Consider the following 21,718-nt stretch of genomic DNA (forward strand, 5'->3'; position numbering starts at 1 on the left):
TGCATGACTTAACTATGTCATGGGGTCAGCAAACTTTTCTTGTAAAGGACCAGATAGTAAATACAGTTGACCCTGTCTGCAGGTTCTGAGTCTTCAGGTTCAACTAACTCTAGATTGCAAGTACAATGTTCAAGGGATGTGGAACCAAGCCCATAGCCACAGATTTTGGTAGCTGCAAATTGGGGAGTTGGTCCTGGAACTAATCTCCCAAGAATACTGAGGGACAACTGTACTTTTGACTTTGCAGGTCAGTAGGCAAAATCAAGATTGTTGTGAAAGTATGTGTATAACAAGGAAGCAAACTTCACAAAATTTTATTGTTGCAATCTTAAACATAATACCGTATAATTTTTTTGTAATACAGGTCTACTAATGAGAAGAATAGAATTGGTTTGGGGGAGTAACATTTCATTTCATCGGGGTTCAAGTTAGCGTTCCTAGTCATCAAAATCAGTTGTGGATGTTCATCTGTTAATGCTGATCTGTAATGAGATTTTGTGTATTATACTGAGTTCATTTTTTTGTATGCATAATTCTGTGTGATATGAAAAGGGAAATAAAGTGAAATATAAGGAAGGCATAACTCCTGTTCTCATGGAATTTATAATCTGTTTGGAAAATTATCATCGCAATAGGAGAGCCTCCTTAATGACGACAAGCATCACTGCTTTAGGAGAGATATGGAATAGTTCATTACATGTTCCCAAAATAATTTTTTGAGATTATTCATAGTTAAGAAGGATATCTATAAAAAAGTGAAGCCAGACATGTCCTTACTTTTATTAGGAGGTCTGTATTGTGGCGTATACTGACTGATACTTTTAATATTCTTCTCCTTTTTCTTTTTTTTTCTTTTTCTGTTTTGAGACAGTCTCACTCTGTCACCAGACTGGAGTGCAGTGACGTGATCTTGGCTCAAAGCAACCTCCGCCTCCCGAGTTCAAGTGATTCTCCTGCCTCAGCCTCCCGAATAGGTGGGACTACAAGCACATGCCACCACGCCCAGCCAATTTTTGTATTTTTAGTAGAGATGGGGTTTCACCATGTTGGCCAGGATGGTCTCGATCTCTTGACCTCATGATCCGCCTGCCTTGGCTTCCCAAAGTTCTGGGATTACAGGCATGAGCCACCGCGCCTGGCCTCTTTTTTCTTTTTTATATTGCCATCTCAATATTCTGTCATTTCATGATGAAATAGTTGTTTATTTTGACACAACTCAAATAGAAATCAATGGTACTATGTGCTGAATGTTACTTTTTTATACTATTTTTCCTGTGATTATTTTTAAAAGGCCAGGATTTCTTAGATGAGTTTTATCTTCATCTGCTTATTATCTTTTTAAAAAATGTATATCCCATTTGTTTCTTTAAAAATCCAAAGCAATTTTTTAGTTGTAATAGCACCAGGTGGGGTGGCCCATGCCTGTAATCCCAGTGCTTTGGGAGGCCAAGGCAGGAAGATCACTTGAGGCCAAGAGTTCAAGACCAAGCTGGACAACATAGTGAGACCCTGGTCTCAAAAAAATAAATAAAATAAATTTAAAAATTATTTGTGCATGGTGGCAAACACCTGTAGTCCTAGCCACGCAGGAGGCTGAGATGGGAGGATTGCTTGAGTCCAGGAGTTCAAGGTTACAGTGAGCCATGATCACTGCTTTCTAACTCAGGCAACAGAGCAAGACCCCATCACTAAATAAATAAATGAGTGAATGAATACATAAATAAAATGTTATGTATGTATGTTATAATACTAAGAACAGCACATATTTAGAGCATATTACACAACTAATTGCTTAAAATATATAAAAGAATAATAAAAATTTTTCTTGATACAAACCTATCCAAAATTGACCAATAGTATACAATTGATAAATTACATTGATAGCAGTCACATATAAGAAGAGAAAGAAGCAGAAGAGGAAAAAACATATCTTCCCTCTTCAATGTACTTAGAATCAAGAAGATGAAAAGAGCCAATCACTCCTATGGGGTCACACATGAGGTTAGAGGTCACATATAGTCTCTATAATTGGGGAACACTTACGTACTAAGACATTAAGTCTTTTTCAGTAAACCCTAAATAGCAGTTGGAAATAGGAATCCCATCCATGATGCTTGATGTTTTCCTCTTTTTGCTGTAATGCAGCATGCCTTAGTTATTCTTTTCTAAGGCATGTTATGAGCCTGTTCTATAGTAATGCACCAAGAGAGATAGGAAAAATTTTTTTGAAATAGGCCAACGATTCCAAAACTAGCCTTAGTTTCTCCCCTGAGCTTTACACTGTGATAATGTTTGGCTGTGTCCCCACCCAAATCTCATCTTGAATTATAGTTTCCATAATCCCTACATGTTGTGGGAGGGACCCAGTGGGAGGTAACTGAGTCATGGTGGTGGTTACCCTCATGCTGTTCTTGTGATAGTGAGTGAGTTCTCATGAGATCTGATAGTTTTATAAGGGGCTTTTCCCCCTTTCTCTCTGCACTTCTCCTTCCTCCTGCCATGTGAAAAAGGATGTGTTTGATGTGTTTGCTTCCCCTTACACCATAATTGTAAGTTTCCTGAGGCCTCCACAACCATGCTGAACTGTGGCTCAATTAAACCTCTTTCCTTTATAAATTACTCAGTCTCAGGTATTTCTTCATAGCAGCGTGAGAACGGACTTACACACCCTATACACCCTAGTATGCCCAAGTACCACTGATAGCACCACCTAAATTTTTAAGGCTGTATGAAACTTAAAATGTGAAAAATGAACTCTCAACTCTCCCCTCCCAGCCTATTTTCTTCCCAGCCTTCTCCATGTTAGAGAATAGCATTGCCATTCACCTGCCTAGCTAGTCAGGCACAAAACCTAAGACCTATCCTTGGTTCCTTTTTTTTTTTCTTCTCACCTCTAACATCCAAACCATTAGCAGTCCTCTTTGCCCTTCCATCAGAGTATGTTGCAAATCAAACCTTTTTTTTCTTTTTTTTTTTTTTTAGATGGAGTCTTGCTCTGTCGCCCAGGCTGCAGTGCAATGGCATGATCTCGGCTCACTGCAACCTCCACTGCCAGGATTCAAGCAATTCACCTGCCTCAGCCTCCCAAGTAGCTGGGATTACAGACGCACGCCACCACGCCCAGCCAATTTTGTATTTTTAGTAGAGATAGGGTTTCACCATGTTGCCCAGGCTGGTCCTGAACTCCTGACCTCGGGTGATCCACCCACCTCAGCCTCCCAAAGTGCTGGGATTACAGGCATGAGCCACCACACCTGGCCCAAACCATTTTTTATCAGCTTTCTAATTCATATCCCCTGTTGCTGATCTCTCTTGTCTGTTGTCCACAAGCAGACAGTTTTTTGTTTGTTTGTTTGTTTGGTAATTCATATCATGTCTCTCCTGACCCACAACCTCCCAATGACTGCCTGTTGTAATTAAAATCCAAACTCCTGCTGGATGTGGTGGTGCATGCCTGTAGTCCCAGGTACTCAGGAAGCTGAGGCAAGAAGATCGCTTGAGTCCAGGAGTTCTGGGCTATAGTGTGCTATGCAATCTGGCGTCCACACTAAGTTCAACATCAGTATGGTGACCTCCGGGAGTGAAGGACCACCAGATTGCCCTAAGAAGGGGTGAACCAGCCCAGGTCGGAAACAAAGCATGTGAAAACTCTCATGCTGATCAGCAGTGGGATCGCACCTGTGAATAGCCACTGCACTCCAACCTGGACAACACAGTGAGATCTTGCCTCTTAGGGAAAGGGAAAGAAAAGTCCAAACTCCTTATTGTAGCCTGTACTAGCATTTATTGAGCACTTGCTATATGCCAAAGACTTTGTTAGGTGCTTTGCATATATTAACTGATGTAATCTTCACAACAGTCCTGTGAGGTTGAAACTATTATTAACCTCATTTTACAAAGCAAGAGTGTAATAGGAAGGTTAAGTAACTTATCCAAATCACACAGCTAGTAAGTGGCCAACCTGGAATTCAAAGCACAGAGTCTGACTCCAAAGCAAGAGTCTGGCCCCTTTATACCATCCAACTTGATCTCGTCATTTTGCTTTTCTTTAGCCACACTGGCCTTTTTGTCCGTCAAGCACATCAGGCTTGCTCCCTGCATAGGAGTTTTGCACTGGCTGTTCCTCCATCCATGGCCTCTGTCATCTCATCATTTAAGTCTCCATTCAAATGTCTTTTTCTCAGAGAGATTTTTGCCTTACCGCTGTCTTTAAAATTACCCTCCCACATATACAGTATCACCTTTTTCCTATTTTCATAGCAGCATTTACACTATCTGAATTGATCTTAATTCTTTTAATGTTTGTTTCTCTAGAAGTATTTACTTAATAACTTGTTGGATGGATGGTTGCTGACTATTGAATATTGGCTAGTATAGTGGTTAAGGATATAGGCTTTGAAATCAGACTCCTGGGTTCTTATCCCAGCCCCACTATTTAGTTATATGAAGTTAGGCAAGTCACTTAACAATTCTCTGCCTCAGTTTCTTCATCTGTAAAATAGAAATAATACCTCCCTTATAGGATTGTTATCAGAATTAAATAGAATAATGTGTATGTCTCTTAAAACAATTCATAACACCTAAGAACCCAAACCATGTTATTTGTTTTTTATTTATTACACTTAAGTTTTTGTAGTAACAAATATTACTATTACTACAATATTGAATGAATGGCATACCCAGAATACTCTTCGGAAAATCATGTTTCCAGGCCCTCCTCCAGGCCAACTGGGTTAGAATATCTGAGAAAAGGGCCCATGAATCTTTTAAAAAAAAAAAAAATATATATATATATACACACACATATATATATATTAGGGAGTCTGATAAATATCCAACCTTAGGAACTATGACAGTAGCCTTTTATCGTCACTATTTAGGATCAACCTGGACAGTTGTGTCTGTGTGACATCATCATTGACATCATGACACTGCAGTGTAGTAATTTGTAATTTTGCTGAGATGTAAAGTGAGAGCAAGTCATTCTGATAAGTGGACCTAGAAGACCCTTAGCACTCTTTCTAACATCCCCATTACAGTGCAGCCTCATTCTCTTCTCTGTATCTCTGTTGGCAAGCAGTAAAACTTAGAGTGACTCTAATTTTATTTCTGCTTGGAAAATCATGTCAAAAAGAAAACTAACCAAGAAATATGGGGATGCCAGGAAAGATTTTTTTTTTTAAAGTAGTGGTTCTACCGTAAACTGTAAGAAAAAAAAAATCATGAAGCCGTTGGGGTTTTTTTGTTTGTTTGTTTTTTTGTTTTTTGTTTTTTTTTTGGCAGGTGCACCAACCAAGGCAAAAACTGCACATTATCAAGGAAATTACATGCTATTGCTATATCTATAAGTTCGGGTTTATAAATAAGTTCAGATATTAACAAAGCTTTTGTGAATCTCATGAAAGAGATTGTGTAAGACATGATTTCTGCCTTCCTAGAGCTGGAAAGACAAAACCACTGTACAAAAACAACAGCAAGTGAGATTAAAGTGAATAATAAATGACAGACAGCCAGTGCTGTTTATTTCAGAAAAGAAAGTGAAAATATCAGCTAGAAGGGTTCATTGAAACAGTAGTGGCTAGTGATGACAAACAACAAGTCTTCTTTAGTTGCAGGACCAGCTCTGCCCCCTAATTATAAAAGCAGTAATTCAGATTCATCAGACAGTGATGAAGACAGTAGTTCTTTGTACGAAGAAGGAAATCAAGAATCTGAAGAAGATGACATTGGTCCAACTGCAAGGTCAGTCATTTAATTAAATTAAATGATAGACCAAACTTCAGAGCTAGTATAAGTTGGCTGGAACAGATAGCTAGTAAAGGAATATCATATTTCCATTTATACAGCACAGGGAGAAATCATTTTGTGTGGCATTTCATCCTGAACTATACCTTTTACAAAGAAATTTATTCTAGTAGTTTGCAGCTATAGAGAGATCTGGAATTTCAATATATATATATTTTTTTCCTGAGACAGGGGCTCACTCTGGCGCACACGCTGGAGTGAAGTGGCACGATCTTGGCTCACTGCAACCTCTGCCTCCCAAGCTCAAGCGATCCTCCCACCTCAGTCTTCTGAGAAGCTGGAACCACAGGCGCCCAGGAAATTTTTGTATTTTTTGTAGATTTTTTGGTATTTTTTTGTAGAGATGGGGTTTCATCATGTTGCCCAGGCTGGTCTCAAACTCCTGGACTCAAGTGATCTGCCCGCCTCAGCCTCACAAAGTGCTGGGATTACAAGCATGAGCCACCACACCAGCCAATAAATTCTTACATAAATGATTTTTGTTAAGATGTCATTGAAGTGACAAAATAGGCTACATAAACCATAGAATTTCTTCTTAAAATTATATATGCAGTGTATGTTTTCTTTAAATAAACTAACGGTTTTCTTTTTTTTTTTTTTTTTGAGAGGAAGTCTCACTCTGTAGCCCAGACTGGAATCCGGTGGCGCGATCTCGGCTCACTGTAGCCTCTGCCTTCTAAGTTCAAATGGTTCTCCTGTCTCAGTCTCCCAAGTAGCTAGTTGGAACTACAGATGTGTGCCACCATACCTGGCTAATTTTTGGATTTTTTAGTAGAGACAGGGTTTCACCATGTTGGCCACGCTGGTCTTGAACTCCTGACCCTAAGTGATACACCCGCCTCCGCCTCCTAAGGTGCTGGGCTTACAGGCGTGAGCCGCCGTGCCCAGCTGAATGATTTTCTTCTAATCTGGCCTTACCCACTGTGGGTCTATGTAAATGAGAAGTCAAATCTTTGTTTATTATTAACAAGGTTTTCTGATTCATTTTAAATATTATCAAGTGGAAATAGCAACTTAAAACCCTTACTTAAATGAGAATAAAAGTCACAGTCATAAACTTTTTACTGAGAAACATCTGACCAATAGACTTTGAAACTTCATTGAGGGGAATCTTTAATACCACAGAAAATATAGAATAGTGATATATTACTGCTGTAAAGAAATAACCAATCTGTATTTTAGGCCAAAAATAAATTCCAGGAAAAGACTAGTTACGAACTATTGTCATAGGCCAGGTGCAGTGGCTCACGCCTGTAATCCAGCACTTTGGAAGGCCAAGGTGGGGAGATCACTTAAGGTCAGGAGTTCGAGACCAGCCTGGCCAACATGGTGAAACCCCGTCTCTACTAAAAAATACAAAAATTAGCTGGGCGTGGTGGCACTTGCCTGTAATCCCAGCTACTTGGGAGGCTGAGGCAGGAAAATTGCTTGAACCTAGGAGTGGGAGGTTCCATTGAGCCAACATCACGCCACTGCACTCCAGCCTGGGCAACAGGGCAAGACTTCCTCTCAAAAAAAAAAAAAAAAAAAAAAAACCAAAAGAACTATCATAGTATCCAGTTTTTATTTGGCAAGATTAATTTACTGCAGTGTTTATACAACTAGATTTAATGCTTTTTTAAAAAAAAATTAAAATGTGTTTTTGTGAAAAAAATTTTGACATGTATGCATAAAGTTATACTACTGTGTTTTCAGAAAACAGAGGAAAAATCAGGATGATGACAATGATGATGATGATGATGGGTTTTTTGGACCAGCCCTTCCTCCTGGATTTAAAAAGCAGGATGATTCTCCTCCAAGGTGATAATATGTAATATTTTAGGCTAGTCTTTCTTTAAATATTTTAACTAATGAATCTTTAATGAATTAAAGAATTGTCTGAAATTATGTTTTAACTGAAATATTTATATAACATTTTGAAATGGGTCATTCATCGGGAAAAGAAGTTGTTTCCTACAATAAAAATAATTATTTACATGTTTATGACACTTTCATAGTTTACAAAAAACTTCCACATCTGTTATTTGGTATTCACAAAAGTGTTTTGTGGTAAACGAGGTGGATCATCCCTCTCCCCACTTTATAAACAAACAAGGTCACACACATAGTAGCAGACCTAGAGCTAGAATCTTGATGTTCTGACTTTTAATTCAGTTGTTTTCTTAATTATTTATCAATAGAAGAAACAAATCCCCATGTGCCATATTAGACAATTGGACTAACTTCTCTGAATCTTAAATTTGTTATCTGTAAGCTAGGATAACAGCATGTACTTTACAGAATTGTGATGATTGAGGTTTCATAGTTATATACCTAGACTTTGTGTGTGTGTGTTTAATTTATATGGAGCCTGGCACAGAGTGAGTATATAGTAAATATTTATTCCTGTCTTCTTCCCAGAATTGTAAAATTTTTAAATGCCAAATATAAGATCGCACATCAAATTGTTTATAATTCATAATACTGTATACCAATATGCAAGAACAAGCAGAAAAGGCTTTTTATTTTATATTCAAAGTTTATAATCACATTTAGCAGCTCCTAACTTCCATTAACTTTAGTTGTTTTAGATATACAGGGATAGGCAATCTACAGTCCCCAAACTAAAAATGATTTGTGTATTTTTGAGAGTAGCTAAAAAAACAAAGACAGATATGCCACAGAGACCCACCTGTGGCTCTCAAAGCCTAAGAGTTACTATCTAGCCTTTTATAGAAAGTTTGCTGACCCCTAGGATGTAACATTCCTTTTAAGAAAACACATTACTTAAATGTATAGCAGTTTTTTTGAGAATATTATTTTGGCAATAATAAAATATATGTGTAAAATAAACAGCTGGCATTATATATTGGAGTTAGAAACCTTTTATAGTATCATAACATGCCATGGTTTTATTCCTTTACTATGTTTAAGATTTTATATGCCAGTAATTTTATCACCACCAATCCCCTGAGGCCAGAAAGTTAAGCTATAATTGCATTTGTAGATTGCTAAAAATTGTACTCAGAAAAATCCTATGCTGTACTCATAGCTTATAAATGATACCTAATTTTATCTTTTTAACAGTGCCAAACTTCCCTGTCTTTCATAAGCAAATTGTTCTGCTCAAAGCAGTTTCATGAATCAAGACAAGAGATTATTAAATGGTCAGGATGGGAACCTAGACTTTCTGACTGTCAGTACTGTTTTTTCCCCTGCCAGGATGCCTGTCTGTGAGGTTCTGATAGAACATGGTGCAACCTGGAAATTTTAGCTCAGGACTTCAGTGCCATCTGGGTTGGTAACACTGGCACAGTGATAACTATGGAAAAAACATTTGTACAAAAGCAAGGATGAGGAATCTTAAAAGTGTGAAAGAGAGCATTTTTTTATTTTTTATTTTTATCTGTTTAATTTTTTCCTTCATAAAGTAAGGCTGTCTCCTTTTAAGACCCAGTATTAAGGCAAGTCTCTCTTTTGAAGTGATGACAGTTGCCTCATTATGTGGCAGTAGGGCAGCTGGAAAGAAAATGCACTTTGACATCAAGTAGACCAGGGTTTAAACTCTAGCTCAGCCACTTACTAATTGTGTTAATCTTGGACATGATTTTGCTCATCTTAAAAGTGGAGTGACTTACACTGACCAGGATTGTTTTAAGGAAACAGATGCACTGCTTGAAATGTGGTTAGCACAGTACCCTTTTCCCTTTCTGTGGGTCTTAATGAACTAGCTGCATTCTTCTACAGTTCCACATCATTACTGAGGACAATGTATAGATTTTTAATACTGCCATGTTATATAGACTGCAGATTGCTGGCATTGTCTGCACATGCTATATATGTCCTTAGAAGAACTCAATTTCTACTTTGGTAGTTCTGACCATAATTATAATGCCCCTAAGGTATCTTTCATGGGATAATGAATCTCAAAACTGAAGGAAAGCCAAGGCACAAAATAAAAAAAGACCATCACAGATTTCAGTACATCAGTTTTTTTAAAACATTGCCATTTTTATTTAATATAGTTCTTTTTAGGAATCGTGCATATGCCAGTGTCACAAAGATTGAGAATTATTGGCTTAGTCTCTAATTATTGACTAACAAGTAGAAAATTCAAATGTGAAAATTAGGTTTTTAAAAGACATCTAGCAGAAAGATACTAGGTAATACTAGTAAAAATAAAGTGTTAAATAAAATTCTTATTTTCAACATTTGTCAATATTTGGCTTTATTATTTTTGTGAACTTTTATTCTGAAAACTGCTTTTTAAAGTCAGGGAGAATGATAAAAGTACATTTTATTTTTTAGGCCCATAATAGGTCCTGCATTGCCACCTGGTTTCATTAAATCTACACAGAAAAGTGACAAGGGCAGAGATGATCCAGGACAACAGGTATCATCATCCCATTTCAACTCTAAGGTTTGGAAAGTTTTCATTGAAAGAATAAGATGTATTGTAACAAACTCCAAACTTTATGCATGCAGTTACTACAACCACTGGACTCAACTGTAATGTGAGACTCAGTTATATTCAGATTAATTTAAGATTGTAACATAAGTAGATGAAATAAAAAGCTGTTCACAAACCTGAGATTCTGTTAGGAAAATAACAGGGTTGACGGGGTGTTACCTATTCATACTTCTTATCTTTCAGGTGTTAGAAAGGGGGACTTTAAGGTGTTAGAAGGATGGAACATGAAGAAAAGTTTAAGGAATGATTGTGATTTGGCCTTTAGGAGAGAAGGTTGAAGAGCTTTTTAACAATGGTCTTTACCTTGAAATTTACTTTCTCCTAACCGAGCGCTAGTACCTGTGTATAAAAAAATGCACTGGTGGGTAAGTGATTTTAGGAAAAGATAGACCAAATGACTTTGGAGTAAAGTATAAAGGCTGTTTTTCTCCTTAACAAGAGTTGAGATTTGTGGAGTACTTTATAATTTGTAATGCATTTTCCCTGTATGTGGACCTTATTTTATCTTCTCCACAGTTTCATGAAATAGATATTATCTACACCTTACAAATGCTAAAGACCAAAAAAATTGGGTACCTTATCCAAGATTACACAATGTTTACTGATCAAAGCCATGGCACAAACCCAGTTCTTATGACTTTAAATCACTGTTCAACCTGTTATACTGCAGTGCCTTCCTATATATGAATTCATATATTCCAGAGAATCCTGTTTATCTCCACTAAGAATTCAACAGTTACACTGAGGTTGTTACTCAAAGGATGTATAATGCAGTGGTTAAAATTATGAATTTCAGAGTCATTTACTTATTCTTTCAACAAATGCTCATAGAATACCCGCAGTGTGGCAGGCACATAGTCACAGAAATGAATCTGTCAACAAATTATTTCGTTCCTATCTTCATAAGACATCCAGGACTCAGCCACTTCTGCTCCCACCCTGGTCCAAGTAACCATCAAATTTCACCCCTTTTATTGGTCTTCATGCTTTATGTAGCCCTTTCTCCTCTACTACCCCTTTTCAACACAACAACTGAAGGGGTCCAAATGAAACAAAGGCAGATCAAAGTCAGATCATGTCACTAACACTCAAAACCACCAAATTACTCCTCCTCTCCCTAAGTCAAAACCAAAGTCCTTTTAGGGCCCTATACAGTCTGGCCTCCATTAGCACTCTGATTTTATCTTTTGCTTTGATGTGACCACACTGGGCTCCTTGCTGTTCCTCCTCAAGTACAGCAGGCCAGTTCCTACTCCTGAGCCTTCAGGCCTGCTGTCCAAGCTTATGCAAAATGGTCTTCTCCTGCATATCTAAGTGGCTGGCCTCCTAGACCTTCAGTTTTTTGTTGGAATATTATCTTTCCAATACAGTCATCTCTGGCCTCCAAATTAAAATATGCTAACCTCCTCTTCCCTTCTTTAATTTTCGCCATAGTATTTATTACCACCTAAGATACCATTAATTTTACTGCTTCTTTTTGTTTATTGTTGGCCTTTTTCCACTAGAATGTGGCTCCATAAGAACAGAGATATTTTTTATCTTATCACCAGTGCCTTATACATAGTAGATATTCAGAAGTATTTGTTGAATGAATGAATGAATCAAACACAGTGCCTGCCCTCATCACACTTACAAGGTAGTGGGGAATACATACATCAGTTTCTAACATTGTCAATTATTCAAAAGATGAGACAAAATATAAATGGAACCATGATGGGGGAATCTAATCTGATAATGAGAAAAAGTCTTTTTCGGCCAGGCGCAGTGGTTCATGCCTGTAATCCCACAATTTGGGAGGCCAAGGCGGGTGGATTGCTTGAGCTCAGGAGTTCAAGACCACCCGGAGCAACATAGCAAAACCGCATCTCTACCAAAAATACAAAAAAATTAGCTAGGCATGGTGGCACATGCCTGTGGTGCCAGCTACCTGGGAGCTGAGGTGGAGGATGGCTTGAGCCCAGGAGGTGGAGGTTGCAGTGAGCTGAGATCATGCCACTGCACTCCAGCCTGGGTGACAGAGCAAGACCCTGTCTCAAAAAGAAAAAAAAAAAAAAGAAAAGGTCTTTTTACCTGAGTGAATGTCTACTAACCTGAAGTTTGATGAACTGGAGCTAGCTCAGCAAAGAAGGCAAGGAACATTGTTCCAGAAAGAGCAGATGGTTTATTTGAAGGCAAAAGAGGGTGTGGAGAGGATGAAAGTTAGGGTTAAAGAAGTTCAATATGGTTAGAATGGAGAATGCAGGGAGGATGGTGAGAGAGAAGGTGAGGAAAGTAGGTAAGAGCTGTTCAAAGCTTTGCATTGAGCCTAGCTTGGGTAAGCTTAGCTTCATGATCAGTAACATGCAGGTCATTACACTTACCTCATAGGGTTGTTGTAAGGATTAAATCAGAATAGTAGTTGTATTAGTCCGTTTTCACACTGCTAATAAAGACATACCCAAGACTGAGTAATTTATAAGGAAAGAGGTTTAATTGACTCACAGTTTAGCATGGCTTGGGGGGCCTCAGGAAACCTACAATCACAGTGGAAAGGGAAGCAAACACGTCCGTCTTCACATGGCAGCACCAAGGAGAAGAATGAGTGCCCAGCGAAGGGGGAAGCCCCTGATGAAACCATCAGATCTTGTGAGAACAAACTCACTATCACAAGAACAGGATGGAGGAATCCACCCCGTGATTGAATTATCTTCACCTGGTCCCTCCCACGACACGTGGGGATTATGAGAACTGCAATTCAAGATGAGATTTGGGTGGGGACACAGCCAAACCATATCAGCAAGTATTCAACTTAAAATAGTTCTCATTATTACCATTGTTCTTATTGCCTCCACTATGGATGCCATGAGCATAACTGAAGAATTTAGGCTAAGTATGAGGACTCCTTTCTAACAAGGGCATTGAAGAAAAAATTACCAGAGGAAGGACTTCCAGCCATATGGAAGACTGAGATGACATCGTCAGGCTAGGCTTTCCCTGCCGTGAACACAAAGGAGTGCTAGGGGAAGAAATAAAATAACAACCAGTTTAAAACACAGCAAAGCTCAAAAGGAAGAAAGGAAAGTCCACACATACTAACAACATTGAGGGAATTCAAAGCCAGACACAGGTTTACGTAGCAGGGGACCACAGTCGTTTGAGAGAACCCAGTCATAAACCCTAGAGAATCTGGGAACAGGAGCCTTGGCTTCTGGCTCACTCAGCCAGAGGAAATTGAATTGAGCACCGTGCATAAAACCTGCAGCCTCAAAGTTCTGCTCTGTCTGTAAAAGGAGGACAAGGGGACTAGAGGACTAGAGAAATGTAACCCACTGTCCCTAGGAAGGTGGCAAGGAAATTTGCTTCTGCCTAGAGCCTTGTCATTCTATCTGTAACCTAATTTCAAATGGTTCTGAAAAAAAGTGTGTTTGTGTCTATCTCATGGGGAGAGGGACAGAAAACAAACCAAAAAAAATGAATGTGTTAAAATGTAATGTGCCACTCAGTTGGTCAATCTGAGTGAGGACATAACTGGTGTTTATTGCACTCATCTTAGCACTTTTATATAGGTTCAAAATTTTTCAAAATAAAAAATTGGGGAAAAAAATTTTCAAAGGAGTAGCATAATTCACACTTGGAATTTTGTCCTAACCTACCTAGTTAGCAAATGAGTAGCTTACATCATTTCCTAGGTGGTACACATTCTACATTCCCTAGCTTCTTTTGGTAGAAGGCGAGGGTCAGGCTGGGACAGAGATTACACTGTAGGTCCATATGTGAGGTATTCTTGCTCTGATTGTTTGCCTTATAATTTCCCTTTAATTGAACCTTTTTCAAAAGACCTTTCTTTTTCAGTTTTGAGATTTTCGTTTCTCAAAGATGGGCTTTTCTTAGCCTCATTCCCGGCATATACCCCCAAATTAAGACATACACAATAATACTGATGGTTGACCTTTCTTGAGCACTTACCACAAGCCAGACACTGCAACAGCAGCATAAACTTAACTTAATCCAAACAACAATCCAGGGAGGTAGTGTATCAGCTGAATGCCTTCAGCTACAAATAACAGAAAATCCAACTCAAAATGGAACTTTATCTTAACCTACTTAGTTAGCAAATGGATTAATTTGCTTGGTGATGTATGTTCTGTATTCTCAAAATAAGGAAAATATGTTTCATACATAATAAGAGGTCAAGAGGTAAGATCATCCCAGGCTTGATTAATTCATTCGCCTCATGATACCATCAAAGGCTTCAGTTTTTCTACCTTCCTGCTCTATAAGAGAATTAACAGTATGTTAATCCTGGCTTCATCGTACCAAGCAGCCTGCCAAAGTTCTAAGACTTAGGCTGACTGCCTTCATCATTCAAGAAGCCTGCCAAAGTTCTCAGACTTGCAAGCAGTTGGCAGTGTCCAGACACAGAAGAGGAATGAATGGTCCTTTCCCTGTGCCTCTTTTGTAGAGAAAGGAAAACCTCTACCGGTTTCCTACAGACCTTTTGTGTTTATATTTCACAAGAATTGTGTCATGTGTCCATGCCTAAACCAGTCAGCTGAGCAAGAAGAATAAGACCGAAGTGACTACTTTGTAATATTTTGTAAACATGTCCATACAATAGTTACTACTTTTTTTTAGTGACTGGCCTAGAATGACCAATATTTTTCCCCAGGTGTTAAAGAAGGCCCCAGTTCCCTAAGAAGGGTGTGGCTTTAAAGAGGATAAAGAAAATGCAGGCTTCTCTTGGCAATAGAGTAGTTATTGGTAGAAGCTGTTATAATTCCCATGTCAAAGACAGGAAAACCAGGGCTTAGAAAGGTTAAATAACATGCCTGAAGTCACAGGGCTAGTACAATGGCAAATGAGGCCTTCAACAAAGTCAGCCCAAAGTATAAACCAGTAGGGTACCTAGTTTCTGTTGTAATTCTGGATAAAATGTGCACCATTTTTTTTATTAAAAGAAATAACTCATCCAGGACACCAAAATAATTTAATACCCATAGATAGGAATTGGGCATATTATTCTGTTTCTGATTTTCAGTTTAGTGTGTTTGGCCTAATTTTCTGTTTGCTTCTCCATCCCCGCTTTCATTTGCCCCTGAACATAAGTGATACTTATTTCTAAAAAATTGCAGGCATCATCCTACCAGGACATGCTGAAATTCTACCTTTATTAAACCATCTCTTATTAAGATGGAAGTGAGACTATCATTAGCATATTCCACTAATACTGTATTGGTACCATGACTCTTAGAGTTTGTGTTTTATTTTGTTTTCATGTCTCATAGTTTTAAAATTTCATTATAGCTTTTACATCTGAACATTTTGCATCACCAAATATTTATATCTGTAGGGGGTTATAAATACATTTAACGTAATGTCTGTAACATCAGAAAGCTTACTATTGTAGATATAAGCTAGAAACACTTAAAGCTAAATCACTAACAGTTGAGATAAAATAATAGAGAGGCCGCTGTTGTATACATAGAAAAAATATACTGGCCTTGATCTTGGAATATTTGATTCTTAGATAATAGTTTTATTACACTCTAAGCCTAAGTTTCCTCCAAAAAAAAAGAAATCAGAAATAGTGCCATTTTACAGTTTTGTTACAAGGATCAAATGAGGTGTATGACAAAATCCGTAGTTATTAAGAGTGTGTTTGTGTGTGTGTGTGTGTGTGTGTGTGTGTGTGTGTATATCAGAGTAAGCCACAGGATAGTATATAATTGTCTAATTATTGTACTATGTTGAGAAGAGCTCTAAGTCCACGTCCTTCAGGAAGAGAGTGAGGTCTGTCATGGACACAGGAAGAGAGGTAGGAGGTGGGAGAGAGTCTGCATACCATGGATTTGTCATCTGTGCTAGGCACTTGAGGAAGGTGAGGAAAAAGTCCTCGTGGTTCAGTGATGAGCCAGCAATGCATTGTTTACTTTTTTAGTTTTTAAGGATAATAAGTTTCAGTTAAATGCAGGTAATTTAGAATTATTTTTATAACCTGTAGCTCTGCTCTTGGTTTAAAAGTAATGTCTTGTTTTAAAAGGAAACGGACAGCAGTGAAGATGAGGATATTATTGGACCAATGCCTGCAAAAGGATCAGTTAACTATAATGTAACGACAGAGTTTGAAAAAAGGGCCCAGAGAATGAAAGAAAAACTGACCAAAGGAGATGATGTAAGTTTAAAAACACTTTAAGAAATACACTAAATAGATTAAAAATCTAAATTTTAGAAATAAATGCTAAACTATATAACTTTTAATATGTTTTGTTTTTATGTATAACATTTTTCTTAATTTAGGAGTTAGAACCCAGAAACTCTAAACGAAAAATAACAAATTGGATGAAAGTCTTTGTAACGTATATGACAAATATATGTGACAAAAACATCAATCCTTTATATTAGAGTTTGTTGAGTAACTTTAAAACTTCAATTGCATGACACAGTTGCTTATACATATATATGTACTCATCTTATACACGATATATACTTTCCATGCTGCGTTATTTTTTTTCTCTTAAAGGATTCATCTAAACCCATTGTAAGAGAGTCATGGATGACTGAACTTCCTCCAGAAATGAAAGACTTTGGTCTTGGGCCAAGGACTTTTAAGAGAAGAGCTGATGACACATCTGGAGATCGATCAATCTGGACAGATACTCCAGCTGATAGGGAAAGGAAAGCTAAGGTGAGAGGTTTTATTTGTTTGTTCATGTATTTCTGTTCATGTTGGCTGGATTTTGAAAAGATATAATGCAAAATTATTTAAGGGTACTATTTTTTTAAATTATGATTCCAAAAGGATAATGCAGATTTTCCTCTGGAGGAAGAGTATGAGGAAGGAAAGTGACACCAGTTGCTTGCTGTTTACGTACTATTTCCCAATAAACGGTCTCATTTAAACCTCAAGAAAACTCTGAGACATAGGTATGATGACCTTATTTTATAGATGGAGAAACTATCCTCTATGAGGTCAATGTTTCTAGGGTCACAAAGCTAGTAAGTGATGAAAAACAATTTCCTTTTAGACCTTTCTAGCTCCAGATTCCCTGGTCTTTTTATACCATACTATCTTTATGAACATGTATCTTTTAAAATATTTTAGAAAAAAAAAACAAAGCTGCAGATTAACCTAGCAAATTAAATGGTGCCTAGAGAATCTCTCTCAAAATGACCATATCTCAGGTGCACAAAGCTTCATGTTACTGTCAAGATAGACAAGAACCACTGTCATTAATACATTAAGTTATCCAGCCAGCCGCAGTGGCTCACGCCTGTAATCCCAGCACTTTCCGAGGCCAAGGCAGGGCGGATCACCTGAAGTCAGGAGTTCGAGACCAGCCTGGCCAACATGGTGAAACCCTGTCTCTACTAAAAATAAAAAAATTAGCCGGGCACGGTGGCATGAGCCTATAATCCCAGCTACTTGGGAAGCTGAGGCAGGAGAATCGCTCGAACCCAGGAGGCGGAGGTTGCAGTGAGCCAAGATTGCGCCGCTGCACTCCAGCCTGGGCAACAGAGCGAGACCCCATCTCAAAAAAAAACAAAAAAAACAAAAATCTGTATGCATAAAATACATTATTTTTAATTTTCTCTTCTTGAATCTTTTTCTGTTTATTACAAAATATTTCATTGTATATTAGGAATTAAACCAGTATCCCCAGTACTACTCCTTCAATTTAATCCACCTGTGGGTTTTTGGTTTTTTCTTTTTGTTTTTTTTTGTGTTTGTTTGGTTGTTTGTTTTTTAAGAGACAAGGTCTCTCTGTCACCCAGGTTGGACTGCAGTGGCACAATCATAGCTCACTGCAGCCTCAAAGGATCAACCCTCCTGGGCTCAGGTGATCCTCCTGCCTTAGCCTCCTGAGGAGGTGAGACTACAGGCACACAACTAATTTTTTTTATCTTTTATTTTTGTAGAGACAAGGCCTTGCTATGTTGTCCAGGCTAGTCTCAAACTCCTGGGCTCAAGCAATCCTCCCAAAGTGCTGGGATTACAGGCATGAGCCGCTGTGCGCAGCCTCTCTCTAAAGGTTTTAATTTCTGTAAGACATCCCATTCAATTCTCAAATGCTTGACTAATTGTCACCTTATGATTATAAATTCATCCGTTCTGACTAAAGCAGTTCCACACTTAGTTCATTCCACTAGCTCTGCTTCTATTACTCATAAGTACCTAGAATTGTCAGGATTTCTGTTTTCAATCTGTAATGATCAATTTTCCTGTTTTGTTAGGAATTGTATTTGGTTGCAGGTGATAGAAAGAGTCAAGAGCTCCTTAAGGACTTTCCATTTTAGTGGAGAATTGCCTGTGAAATAAACAGTGGTACCCTTAAAGTGTGGAGGGCATGTTTCAGTCTCCACACTTGAGCACCCTGCCTGCATATTGGGCAACATTATACATAATTTCTTTTTTGTCCTAAGATTAAAGAGAATCTGAGAGTTATAATAGGAAGGTGAGGTGAACCAACACACATAGGGGCAGGAGAGGCCGCAAAGGATGTGGATCCAAGAGAGCCACAAAAACCTTGAAAGGGTGATGTTGGAATGCCTATTGTTTCTTAGCTGGTTTTGAAATAATAATTATTTATTGGAGTTTTTATAATTTAGCCTTTAAGATTATCTCCAAAAATTCAATTAATTCCCTTGCTTACATGCCTTTTTATTTGTGTCCATATTTATTTGTTCTTTTTTATATCCTGTTTCTCATTGTAGATGAATAGATGTCTAGCTTACAGCCAGATATGTAAGGAGTCTTCCTTGGAGGAAAATATCATGGAATAATGGAACACATGGAAAGCAGGCTATATTGTTTGAACTTAAGAGATTTTAATCCCTATGACTGAGTTCTTTAGACTTGGTCATTCTTTGCTGTGCTGAAATGTTTTGTTTAGTATTTACAGTGGACTCATAAAGGGATTAATAAGTCTTAAATTTTATATAATACTACATTACAGAATATAGTACCACAGACATATATTTATGTCACAAACTATATAGTGTCACAGAGCTATTCATTTTCTGTTGTCTTTGATCCTGTGTAAAGTTCATGACTAATTTTTATAACAGATCTTAGCCATATTTCCTTCTTGATAGGTTCCCTCCACTCCATCCTACTTCTTATATTTGATTTTCCAGCATACCTCTCATACCTCTACTGTTCTCACATTAATTTAGCCAATATGGCCTAAAAGAAGATTGCTCTTGTCTGGGAGCGGTGGCTCACGCCTGTAATCCTAACACTTTGGGAGGCTGAGGTGGGCAGATCACAACGTCAGGAGATCAAGACCATCCTGGCTAACATGGTGAAACCCTGTCTCTACTAAAAATACAAAAAATGAGCCAGGCATGGTGGCGGGTGCTGGTAGTCGCAGCTACTCGGGAGGCTGAGACAGGAGAATGGCGTGAACCCAGGAGGCAGAGCTTGCAGTGAGCCGAGATTGTGCCACTGCACTCCAGCCTAGGTGACAGAGCAAGACTCTGTCTAAAAAAAAAAAAAAGAAGAAGATTGCTCTTTAGAAAGTAATGAAAACGTTTTACATACATTAATTGAATGAGATCAGTTACGTCCTCACTTTCCAGTCTTGACGATATCTACTACCTCTTAATATTAAATGGTTAGGTTTTTATCTCCATTGTACCATAACATCACTTTTCTTTTTTCATAAGTAAAACATCTATTTTCTGGGAAAATGTAGAAATGAGCTATTTCTATGTTTTTAACTTACTTTATTAAATACAGTGTTGTTTTAGTCCATGAGGCCTCCTAAGCAAATAAAAACAATATAAGAATATGCTTAGAGACCAGTGGTTTTCAGTAGTTTTTATATGGGCCTTCCCCTTTCCTGTTTGGGAGCATATGCTCTAGAGTATTACTGTAATATTTTTTCAAATTAAAATGTGTTAGACTAGGCACTTCGTGTGTGTGTGTGTGTGTGTGTGTGTGTGTGTGTGTGTGTGTGTGTGCTAATATAAATGATAGTTTTGTTTCAAATTCCAGTTGTTTCTTGCTGGATATATATATATATATATATTTTTTTTTTTTTTTTTGAGACAGAATCTTGCTCTGTTGCCCAGGCTGGAGTGCAGTGGCACCATCTCAGCTCAGTGCAACCTTTGCCTTCCAGGTTCAAGCAATTCTTGTGCCTCAGCCTCCTGAATAGCTGGGACCACAGACACTCACCACCACGCCCAGCTAATTTTTTGTATTTTAGTAGAGACAGGGTTTCGCCATGTTGCCCAGGGTGGTCTCGAACTCCTGAACTCAGGCAATCTGCCTGCCTCTGTCTCCCAAAGTGCTAGGATTGCAGGCGTGAGCTACCACGCCCGGCCTCTTGCTGCTATATTTTGTATATTGATCTTGTATCCTGCAACTTTGCTATACTTGCTTAGTAGTTCCAGGAGTTTTTTTGGTAAATTCTCTGGAGTTTGCTATGCAGTCCACAGTTTGCTACACAGTGCTAGGATCTGTGAATAAACACAATTTTTCTTTTTTTTTTCAAAATGTACACCTTTTATTTCCTTTTCTTTGTTTTTTTTTCCCCCTCCAGGGTGATTTTATTATTCTTGAAAACAGTAATGTAGGATATCTTTTTAAGCCTTATTTTCACTTCTACATCTCACCACCGTTAGTCAAACATACTGAGTTCAATAAATAGGTTGATTGAGTGGGGTGGGGTTTTTTTTTTCCTTGTTTTCAAGAAAATCATAGACTAGAGCAGTAACTGATCCCTTATCAAGTATGTTAATATTTTGATTTTTTTTTTTTTTTTTTTTTTTTGACCAAGTCTCAGTCTGTCTCCCAGGCTGGGGTGCAGTGGAACAATTTCAGCTCACTGCAACCTCTGCCTACCAGATTCAAGCGATTCTCCTGCCTTAGCCTCCCCAGTAGCTGGGATTACAGGCGCCCGCCACCATGCCTGGCTAACTTTTATATTTTTAGTAGCAATGAGGTTTCACCATGTTGTCCAGGCTGGTCTCAAACTCCTCACCTCAGGTGATTCACCCACTTTGGCCTCCCAAAGTGCTAGGATTACAGGCGTGAGTCACTATACCCGGCCAAGTATGTTAATATTTCTAATCAGAAGGGATTTCACAAACCTGGCTTAGTTGTGTCTCTTGTTACTTAATCTAAGTAAAAATAATATTTATTTTTTGTTTTATCTTAATTTTATGATTCAGTAATGTGTTATCTGTGTTCATTCCTTAGGAAACACAAGAAGCAAGGAAGTCATCCAGTAAGAAAGATGAAGAACATATATTATCAGGAAGAGATAAGAGACTGGCTGAGCAGGTATCTTCATACAATGTAAGTAAGAAAATAAGATATATAGAGCCAGGTGTGATGGCTCTTGCCTGTAATCCCAGCTACTTGGGAGGCTGAGGCAGGAGGATCACTTGAGGCTAAGAGTTCAAGGCCAGCTTGGGCAACGTAGCAAGACCTTGTTTCTAAAAACAATTTTTTTTAATTAGCCAACTGAGTTGGGA

General features: G+C 38.1%; 1 protein-coding gene across 3 annotated transcripts in view; it reads left to right on the plus strand.

The window, feature by feature from the left end:
* Positions 1 to 21,718, plus strand: part of GPALPP1 (GPALPP motifs containing 1) — a 45,471-nt gene that overhangs the window by 10,211 nt on the left and 13,542 nt on the right. For all 3 annotated transcript variants that reach the window (XR_009213248.1, XM_058437854.1, XM_032150811.2), the window contains exons 2-7: positions 5,610 to 5,742; positions 7,501 to 7,605; positions 10,093 to 10,177; positions 16,275 to 16,406; positions 16,755 to 16,919; positions 21,441 to 21,539. Coding sequence is in view for 2 of the 3 variants with exons in the window: in XM_058437854.1 (XP_058293837.1) it covers positions 5,610 to 5,742; positions 7,501 to 7,605; positions 10,093 to 10,177; positions 16,275 to 16,406; positions 16,755 to 16,919; positions 21,441 to 21,539 (719 nt within the window). In the remaining variant the exon portion in view is untranslated. The remainder of the gene's footprint in view (positions 1 to 5,609; positions 5,743 to 7,500; positions 7,606 to 10,092; positions 10,178 to 16,274; positions 16,407 to 16,754; positions 16,920 to 21,440; positions 21,540 to 21,718) is intronic.

This window comes from Hylobates moloch, unplaced genomic scaffold (genome assembly GCF_009828535.3).
Source record: "Hylobates moloch isolate HMO894 unplaced genomic scaffold, HMol_V3 SCAFFOLD_4, whole genome shotgun sequence".
NCBI lineage: Eukaryota > Metazoa > Chordata > Mammalia > Primates > Hylobatidae > Hylobates > Hylobates moloch.